Here is an 11099-nt window from a genome sequence, read left to right as displayed (position 1 = left end):
AGAAGCCGTAAATAATTTATCTGCCTTGGTTGTTCTGCCCTGCACTGCTCCCCTCTTTTGGATGAAGACCATTTTGAGAGGTACACGCAATCCACACAGGCTCTGACAGAGGATTTGATGAATAGCCTGCACAGCTCTATTGATTAACACGTGTAGTGTATGTCAAGTTATAAACAGTTGTATTTTGTTGCTGACTTTGAATGCTACAGGAATACAAAAAAGATGCTTAGTAGCAATGTCAGGCAGGTTTCAAGAGGATGTGGGCAAGGCGTGCACCACAAAATACTTCCTAAAAAGAAAAACAACTTTGAGATATTACAAAACAGCAATCTTTGGTTTGTGCTGACTTAATCATTCTGAGCTTAATCTGACTGGGTGAAAATCACAATATAAGACGAGTAGATTTGGAATATTTTACCCCAAATTAATGCAGAATGATTGGAAGCATCATCATGCAATAAGCTAGTTATTGAGACACGCTCATGAATACAGCTTACAGATGCAGTTAAATGGAAACAAAAACAGCCCCAAAACTCTAAAAATTGCAAAGGTTAGGAAGTTAGAATGTAGTCGTTTCACTTCCTTATTTCTACCTTATTTAATGAGTGTGTCCAGTTACAAGGACTCGAGAACATTTGTAATGTGTAGGGTTTTTTTTTTTTTAACTTGTTTACGCTTTGCCTGATTCTTGCTTGGTTCCCTCTGGTGGGCAAACTGTGGCGTGCCAACACTCAAAACTTGGATTGGGGGTGTTTCTCCCATCTCTTCTTTACTTTTTAAATTTATCGGTTGTTATAAATCCAGAAACTGATACATCGGAAAACGGCTAATATTGTCTCACCAATAAATCGGTGTGGTTATCAGGAAGGAATAGCTTTGGGAAAAATGGTATTCCGACCCTATAGCAGATTTCCAAAGACTTTAAGATGTGGTTGCCTAACACACATTGCAGATGTTCAGATACTCAGAGTTGGCTTTGCCTTTACGTTGCCACACGTTGGTATACCAGTAGTGGTGTATATGTCTGCTGATGATGAACAGTACATATATGGCAAACAAGCTTTCACGTAAGACAGAAGCAGTGGTGGCTAATATCATTCCTCCCACACACCATCACCACTTTATCATATAAATACAGCCCTGAGGCCACGTCTTCTGCACAGCATCTGTGTGTAGTCTACTGTCATCCATTCAGAGTATGTGATTGTGGCTCAGAAAGTGAATCCCCCTGAAGATGCCAGGAAAACTTTGTGAAACCCTTTCAAGTCAAAAATTACCAGTAGACCTAAATCCTGTCCACATAAAACCAGAAGTCTGAGTTCAAAAAATATATATAAATAAAATCTTGGTGAAACACACTATTATTCAGTATTTCAGCATAGGAAAATGCAGCCTTTAATCAAAGCAGACAGCCAGCTATTAAGACTAAAGCACCCTCCCAAATGGACACACAAGTGTTATTTGTTTAGCATGAATGGACAAATGGATAAAGTCACTCTTTACGTTCACTTGGGAGCAGTTTTTTCCTGCCGTGAAAAATGATGAACGTTACAAAACCAAAGATTCGCTGTTGAACGAGCCGGACGTTTTATGAGTAGAATGTTTATTCAACGAGTCGGGAGGTGATAGACTGGGTAGTAAGAAAAGACGAGACAGCTCAGAAGTATAGGAAATAGGTAACAGAAATAATCACTTTAATGGTAAATTATTTGATTGGTCATTTTTTAATAAATCTCATATGTTAGTGTCCTTTATTTGGGTTTGGGTCATTATTTTGTAACATTTTTACATTTTATTTTTCTCCTTTTCTGTCTTATAAGAAATTCAGAACTATGGATGAATTTATTTGTATACAAAGACATATAGTATATATAGTTTATTTGATACTTATGTGAAAAGTCAATGTATCTTTCAAGAGTTCATCAATCATCCATACACTAGCGTATGCATTCTTTATTCCTTTTTCTTCTCTTTCCCCACTGCTTTAGAGGGAATATCTGCCCTGATCACCCCAAGTTTACCTTCCAGTGGCAGTCAAAGAGTACTCTTTGTCCCACCAAGCACTCCTGAATGCAATTTGTGGTCCATCTGCGTTCAGGTTTTTGTTGGGACAGCGTGCAGAAAGGGGTTTTCACCCTCCACAAACGTGCTCCCGTGTAGTCGTCCAAAATTCCAACCACATGTTGTTGGATGCAGATGGCCTATGCGTTGGTTGAATGCTGGTTGTTTGATAAGTAGGTCGTAATAAAGAAGGGGAGCGCCAGCGGCATTCATCGGGGACCAGAGAAGCATTAAAAAAATCGTCAAAGATCAAAAATGAAAAGCAAAAACAGTGGCCGCAGTAGACGCTTTATTGTTTTTAACATTCGGTTTAACTTTAGCTGTTTGTAAGCTAGACCGGTTGTGTCAGATGTTTTTGCCACTGCCCCCATCTGACAACAAATACTCGCTGCAGGTAGATGCCGAATGCCTTCCCCGTAATTTTACTCAAGCGTAAAGGAGGTCATGTACGCCCACTGTGAATGACCATCATTCAACAGAGATCGTCGAGCACCAGCTATCACCCACCTGTAGCGCAGTCTTGAGATTCCTTTCCAGGTGCATGAAGATAATGGTGGGGTGTGTGATGGTGAGGTTGGGCAGCGTTAGCGTTTAACACCTTGGCCCCCAGGACGACCTCCAAGGAGACAACCACACTAGGGGTTAAGTACCTGGGACTTCAGGTTCATCAGTTGTTTTGGAGCTCAAGAAACTCCTTGGATAATAAGAGGTTAAACATCTTCTCTAACCTGAAGGTTGCTCTCTTTTCAAGGACTCAGACTACCACGACCTAGATGACTGAGAACCTAAATGGACATTACCCATATGGAAAAGAAATAGTAAAAACTTATATGATTTACTCATGAAAGTGGCCACTTTCTCATTACTTTCATATATTGTTTTAGTAAGTATCCAAAACATACAAGTTTCATTATATAATTTTTCAAGGGATCTTATATGTGTTTTCACTCTTGTATGCTTTTCATACAAGTTTCACACATGACAGATACAAACTTTATAAGATTTATATATATCTTTTCCATATGGGTAGCTCAATTGAACATTAGCTCATTAAAATGACATTTTTAACTGTGTCTGGGCTGGTCCTGTCCTGTCTAACTGTGTCAGCCAGGACAGGACAAATTTTCTTCACTTAAAGTAATTCCCCAAGAAAACTTTAAAATGTTAAATACTATTAGACCTGACAACTCTCTAAGGAACAGCAAACCAAACTGCATCATTCAGGAGCTCCAACTCTGCTGAACGATAAATATCATGAGTTACTTTTATTTCAGGGCATTTTATGATTTGATCCGGTTGTAATCATCTCTTGATCTTTTGTCTCTTTTTTGTGTCTGATTATTACCGAGCTTATTGATACACTCCAGGGCTCGCAAAATCGCTAGCCCGACGTCCCGGGGCTAGCTATTTTTCCAGTCGGGCTACCAAAATCTGTCTCTGCCCTGCCCGTCGGGCTATCATAGGAAAATATATTTCAATGCTTTTGCATTCTTTCGGAAATGTAGCTGGGTAATTATGTCATTGGCATCGGTGAGCCACTGTCAATATGTGACATATTGAAATCGTGTTTGAATTTGCGCTTGTTTTTTGCTTTCACTTTGCAATCGCTGGAACTGTGTATAGAGAGCGACAGCACTGATTGGTGAGTGATGATAATTTGCGCACCAATTCCTCTGACATCGTCTTATCAATCGTTAGCTTACTATGCAAACATGACAAGTGAAATCTCCCGCAGCAAGCTTAAACATGTGAGAGGTTGATCGCGCAGAGAATCGCTGAGCATTATGTAAGTGCGTGTGTAAAAGCAGCAGGATATATATTTTAGTTCTGCTGAGCCAAATAAGACAGGTCAGGGTGAAGAAGTGACAGCCAAAGAAAAGCTTACCACAAAACGGAAAAGTTATGACAAATCAGACTATAAGGCAAAAAGAAAGTGCAGCTTTATGGTTTCATGGACAAAAGAATTTCTGTGGCTGCGATATGATGAGCTATATAACGAGGGCTGCACATAAGTGGTCCGCAGGTGCGCATTCGCTGTCAAAATAAAAAACGCGCACAAGATAAGAAGTTGCACCGCGTGTTTGCGTACATAAGATTTTCTGGAGGAGGACAGACATTTGTTTAGAACTCTTAAAGATGTCGAAGAAGCAAGCTCCTTTAAGCAATTACTTTGGTGTTCCTCCACCTCCAAAGAAATGTCAGAAGGAGTCCGAACCACAAAAGAAGCGCGTATTCTCGGAAAAGTGTTTGCAGGAGGTGAGCTGGCTTCAAACAAATGATGAACGCACAGAGGTGTGGTGCAGAATGTGCCGTGAAAATCCCACTCTAGCGGACAAAAACAGTGCCTTTTATATGGACGCAAACGCGCGTTGCAACTTCTTATCTGGTGCGCGTCTTTTATTTTGACAGCGAATGCGCACATGCGGACCACTTATGTGCACCCGTGTAAATAACATAATGTTCTGCCGGGTGTGTTGTTGCTTTTCCCTCGATTTCTGAGTCGACAAGTGCCTTTGTTACTGGGACCAGTCATTTTAAGAAAGGCCCCCATTAGAACCCATGAGAAATGCAAGAAATGCATTATTGCTCAGTCTGCAATATCTTTCCCAGAACAAACACCAATTGCAAATAACATACTAAAAATAAACCTGAAAATCAGTTTAGAATAGCGTACTATGTTGCAAAGAGTGAACTACCACTGGCACAATTTAGCAGTCTTTGCAAACTTCAAAAAGCAAATGGCCTCGATCTTGGTTCCACTTGCCTCTTTCCTGTGACTTCAGTGGAAATTTCAAATTCAGGATCTGACACAGACTGATTCATGTCCTACACAGTTCTTACAAGTTCATAGAAATTTCTGTTCAATTAGAACCAAGTATTTGAGTTGATGATTGTAATTTTTATACAATGTTGTAATTTGTGTTTAAAGAATTTTTTGATTAATGTTTTGTTTCCGTTACAATATTATACTTTAATGTATAATATTGTAACGGAAACAAAACATCAATCAAAAAATTGCTCTCTTTTTTATTCGGGCTACTTAAATTTATTTTGGGCTACCAAAAACTGAAGAGTCCCTGCCCGAAGGGATACCAGGGATTTTGAAATTTTGCGAGCCCTGCACTCCAATTTCCCTCCCACTTGTGCAATGGATGAATTCAAGTTTCTTTTTTTCCTTATTCTGTGATCCAGAAAATATTAGATATTATGTCATCAAATGACTTCTGTAACTGAACTGTAATTGCAAATGGGGGGAAATAATTGGTTTGTACAAACAAATGTGAAGGTGAACATATTCAGTGCAAATTAAAAACATCTCAGTTCATGTAAAAAGTAACTGCAGATGGAGTGCACATGAACACAGAAAGGGAGCGCATCAGCTTTTGATGTGCGTGATCATCTCAGACATTTTAATGCTGGAGAAAACGACTTTGAAGTTTAAAAGGCTGAACACGGCTTCTAACAAGAGAAGCCTAGCAAGAAATGTGCTCTGTATCCCAAGATATCCCTTTCTAAAACTCTCAACTCTGTTCGAGTGTGAAAATCATGACGGACAACTGTGTGACACCCAGCTGTCACATTCCAAGAGGGAGCTCCATCGCTGGGTGATGTAAAGCTGACGGGAGATGCGTGTCATAATTTGCAGGGATGGCCAGAGCAATTTGACATGGAAGACGGACAGCACTCATCCTTCCTTTCCCTTAATAGCCCCGTGACCAGCTTCTGACATTGAAAGACACACGCACAGTCTCATACTAGCCCAGATTTCAATCCCCGACCCTATTTGTTTTATAGAAGCTATTTTTACTGTGTTGCCCTGGGTTTTATAATTTCTCAGATTGAGAACATTCAATAAACTTGCGTTCTTACAGCACATAATATAGCCTGAAATACTGTTTTCAGCATGTTCTATGTAACTTTTACATAACACACCCTTTTATTGTAAATGTCTGACTAGATTGTAAAGTAACTTTAAAAGTTACTTTACAATCAACCTTTCCAGACTCTCACTGTGACTTCTGACACCATGTGGACTAATTTCTGTGGGAGAGACTTTGGCTGTATGTGGTGCTTTTCAGTGCTTTGCCTCATTGCCTTTCTCCTGCTCCTCAAGTCAGCTGTGACCAATGCTAGCAAATGTTAGCTTTGAAATGGAGTCCACTAATTACCAACTGGTACCCAATGCAGACCATAACACAAACTCCAAATTAGGAGAAGACCCCCCCCCCCCCTCCCCCACCAAACACTTACGCGTCATGTAGTATTTTGCTAATTATGTTAGAGGGCAAGCAGGCTAAAGTTAGCCAGCTACTTGCTGCATTGGTTATCAAGCAATTTCTTAGCATTAGAAGTTATTATCTAGGGTTTTTAAACATAATACTACTCTGTAATTACATGAAACTATTTGACCATATTCAAAAATTGTCTTTCACCCCAAGCTACCCTCAAATGTCTTTTTTTGTACTAGGTCAGATATAAAATCAGAGTTACATTTATTGCTCAACAAGGATGCTGTCAGCTGGCTAGCTGTAACTTAGCTAGACAGCAAGTATCTGAAATGGGTACCTTCATGAAGAACAAAAGTATGTTTTCTATCTAACGAATGTAGAAAAGTTTGTCTTTTTATAGAGTCATTGTCTCCAACAATGAAAGCAAACTTGGTCGCAAAGTGGTTTACAGCAGCGGTCCCTAACCTTTTTTTGCACCACGGACCAGTTTATGTCCAACAATATTTTCACAGACTGGCCTTTAAGGTGTCGCTGATAAATACAACAAAATAAAACCAGTACCGGTACCCAAAAAAAGAAGCTTTATTCATAATGCACGAAAAGACCCAGAGAAACAGAGTTAACGATAAAAACAATAAAAAATAATGATATAAACAGATAAAACCCCGTAAACCATACATTTCACACCCGAGCCTCAACTCTCGTGGCCCGGTCCATGGCCCGGGGGGTTGGGGACCGCTGGTATACAGTGCTTTGTTTTGGTCGCAGGCAGATTACCCTATTTGATCGTAGTTTCCATGGGGGATTACTTGTCTGCAAACGGAGACTGTTCCCTTCAGAGTACAAGGTTGTTCCTTTTGAATGACTTTGGCTGCATTCTCAGTTTCCAGTTTGTGTTGCAGTTTTTCAAGCTTTACTGAGGGTAGGTTAGTAGTCAGTGTTTGTGGAGATGTTGGTGTCTTCCATGCAAACTGCAGGTGATTGCAGCAGTCTGATAGTAACCAAAGCTATTGCAAGGAGGTTTTTGGTACAACCTATTTCACCTAAGAACCTCCAGCAACCACCAGCCAACTGGTCAGGGAACACACATTTTTCCCTGAAGACCGGTGGTTGTATGTGCATGAGCAATGTGCACATGACGCTAAACAAGAAACCTCAATAATGCTAATTATGCTGCAGTGCTAATTATCTTCCAGGAATTTTAACTTCACCTTTTGAATTATCCTGTAATGCCTCCTGTAATGGTTTTTGTAATGGCTAATTATTTATATTTTTATTTTATGTGGTAGTTTTTCCTGCCTGTTGATTCCTTTCTTTGTGTGCCTTCAGGTGTACCAGGGCCTGGACATTGTCACTAATAAGGTGACAGCTGAGGAGCGCAACCAATGCACACATCACATGATCGGCTTTGTGGACCCATTAGTGAGCACCTACACGGTGGTAGACTTCAGGAACAAAGCGGTGGCACTGATATCCTTTTTGGAGCCATGTGAAAGCATGGGAGCAGTGTTTTCCATAACACCTCTTACTGCATGTTACAACAATGCCCCACCCCAATTATCAAGTAGTAACTGCAGAGAAAGAACTGATTTCACTCTTAGTAATTGATTTTTGTAAGTGTGTACGCATCCTTGTTTTGTCATTGTGTCTTGCTGCAGATGTTGCAGTGAAGATGAAAAGCGAGAGATCTCTAGAGGCTGTATTTATAGAGGAGTCTCTGTGGTAAATCTACACACGGTCTGGGCAGTCACACCCTCCTGCAGACACTGGCCATCACACAGATGTGGAGAGAGGAGGCGATAACTAGAGAGAGGGTATTAATAGATCAGGATGGGGTGCACGCACACACACAGACACTCGCTTTTCTCTCTCTCACCCTCACCAGCGCAGCGAGGGGATGCGGTAGCTCCAAGAATAGGCTCAGTGCACCGCGAGCCTGCTGGTGGGAAAGAGGGAGAAACGGGAAGAGATGAATACAGATTAGTAGAGCTGGAGGATTTTAACTGAAAATCAGGAAAAAGAGGAAGGAGTGTGCAAGATAGTTAAGATGCCTAATGGGTGTAATGACTCTTCATCAGCCATCAAGCCTTCTCTCTACATGCCGTTCACATAAACTCTCTCCTTCTGGACCTCCTCCTCTGTGGCTCTGTTTGCTCAGTTTTCCATCCCTCTTTCTGCTTTCTCCTCCCTTAATTTTCCTCGCTGTTTGCCGGCAGTCGCCCTCACTCCTCTGCAAGTGATGAGTGACGATGGCTGATGGGCCTTTATCTTGTTTGGTCGGGTATTTATTTAATCATCCCAGAGTGGAGAAAGTAGGCGACCAGAGGGAGGGAGGAGGGGAGAGAAGGCAAGGTGCAAGATGAGAGAAGATGCGACAGAAAAAGAGGGAGAAGGAATAAGGTGTGGCACACAGGCTCTGTCTGTGTGACCTGCAGGTTTTTTTGAAAGGGGACATGTTATGCTTTTCTATTTTACAATTACAATTACAAAAGAGGTGGGACGAATTTAAATAAAAACAGAATGCAATGATCCTCTTCGCCTCAGTCCATTTTAAACAAGCTTTGCCCCAAAGAAGATGATGATGGTGCAGGATCATGTTCACATGCGGTTTCTTCTTTGCACGATGGAGCTTTAACCTGCAGTTGTGGATAGCACGGTGAGCTGTGTTCACAGTGACAGTGAGTCACTGAGCCTATGCAATAATTTCCAGGACAGATTCATGCCGATTTTTAACGCAGTATCACCTGAAGGCCTGCAGATCACAGGCATCCAATGTATTTATTTATTTATTTAGTTTGGCCTTGACCCTTGCTCACAGAGACTTCTCCAGATTCTCATAATGTTTTGATGATTTTGTGCAAGGTAAATTAGATATACAATGTCACAATTTTACATTGAGGATTATTATTCTGAAATTATTCCACAATTTGTAAATAATCTTGTTACTTCTGCCTCTCTAAAACAGTCATTTTACACCCAATCATGTTACGGACCTGTTGCCAACTAACCTCTTATGTTCCAAAGTATTCCTCCAGCCTTTTGTTGCCCAAGTGGTGGAAATTAAAGGAGACACTATAATTATGATTAAGCTGAACTAAATTGCTAATATTAAGTTTACAACTCATCACAGCTTCTGACATTTGTTTCAAAGCTGTCTAGTTTTTGGTCTTTCAAAAGTTTCAGGTTGCCCAGGTGGAAGCATTTTTATTGCTTTTATTTTCTCCACAACAGTCCGAAATACATTCGGCAGACCATAAACAGTCTGCCGAATCCTTAAGCCGGGGGTCAGGAGGTGTAATGGGTCATGACATGAGAGGCCTACTGGGGTAAGAAAGACCAGAATCAAAGTTCTGCAACACAGATTTTAAATTCTTTCCTAGACATAACCATATTTTTTTTTCCTTATTGGAAAGCTCCACATCTTTAGGCTGAGGACATTTATTCAAATGACACAGTACAAGAAGTTTAAAGCTGACATAACCAAATTTCACACTCCAGATGTCAGGAGAATCGTCCAGGCCTGAAGCGTGCAGGAGACGGGAAACATGAGCCCATTTGCTCTCTCTGAATTTACTGGACTATTACCTGCACTGTTCCTGCATGGGGGCAATTGGACATCAAATTGGGCACGACCTTTGTACTCAGGAGCTGGCCGATTTAAGAGTATTTTGTGTTGAGCTAAGACACCAGATTGTTTGATTCTCACATAAACCTCCTCTGAATAATGGCTACAAATGTTCAGAGTCAAAATAGCAACATAGATACAAGTCAGGTTTTTATTCAGATTTGTGGTCAATATTAACCATAAAAATTAGTGCTGTCAATAGATTAAAAAAATTAACTACTATCGCACAATTTTCTGTAATTAATCGCAATTACTTGATCAATAGCCTGGCTGCAATTACATTTTTTCAACTTTATATTTAAGCTTGTAACTGACATTTATGCAATATAATGAAGTAAATGCAGAAACAACACACAGGATGTATGCTTAAATTCAAAGAGAATTTCAATAGTTTTCTTCAATCTTTTAGCACAGGCTCTCTCCTGTGAAATACAACTTTTTAGAAAGTTTAAGTATTCACTAATATATAATATATATTAGTGCTGTCAAACAATTAAAATGTTTAATCAGATTCATCACAGGGTTACTGTGGATTCATTTTGATTAATCACGATTAAATATCATTCATTTTTATTCTGCATTAATCGCATTTCATTTTGAATGAGCAAACAGACTCGAGAAAAAAGGGAAAATATACGCACTTAACATGAATGTTCAAGATGTTCAATAAACATGTTAACAAAAAACTCTGTAAACATTTATCCTCTCTCTCCGTCAGTCTTGGGGAGGCACTTCATGTCCTTGAAACAAGGAACCAAATCTATGTAAAGCTCGTGTTCTCAACTACATTAACAGGTCTGCAGTTTGGTGCAATCCACTTGGTAACTGTGTCAGTCAATATGTCCGAGGTAGACTAATGAGCCCCCGAAGCTCCGTGAGTGGTTTGTCGCAAGCTGGGTGACACGTTAGCCAAAGTGCTAGCAGCATCCCCGACTAACGTGTGCTTCGCGTTAATGTGATATTTTAAGCTGGAAGTGTTCGGTAAAAAGAAAATTCCTTCTTGCACAATGTGCATAATACTTTATGTGGGTCGACTGTTCCGTCTTGTTAGTCTGTTAATACTCAAATTTGTGTGCGTTTATCATCTACCATATTGAGCTGACTGGTTCAGCTGCCCGTCACTACCAGATCAACTGCCCATTTGTGCATGTGCGAAGGTAACTCTACTTGGACAAACTGCCCGA

At 40.3% G+C, this 11099-nt stretch overlaps 1 protein-coding gene across 1 annotated transcript in view; it reads left to right on the top strand.

Moving 5' to 3' along the window:
• trit1 (tRNA isopentenyltransferase 1) overlaps positions 1-11099 on the top strand; it is a 45092-nt gene that overhangs the window by 14638 nt on the left and 19355 nt on the right. The window contains exon 2 of the mRNA XM_084918877.1: positions 7620-7763. Coding sequence (XP_084775003.1) covers positions 7620-7763 — 144 coding nt within the window. The remainder of the gene's footprint in view (positions 1-7619; positions 7764-11099) is intronic.

This window comes from Perissodus microlepis, chromosome 22, assembly GCF_051167445.1.
Source record: "Perissodus microlepis isolate ML-2025 ecotype Zambia chromosome 22, ASM5116744v1, whole genome shotgun sequence".
NCBI lineage: Eukaryota > Metazoa > Chordata > Actinopteri > Cichliformes > Cichlidae > Perissodus > Perissodus microlepis.
The sequence above is the reverse complement of the archived record's forward strand: the minus strand, read 5'-3'. Positions and strand labels throughout refer to the sequence as shown.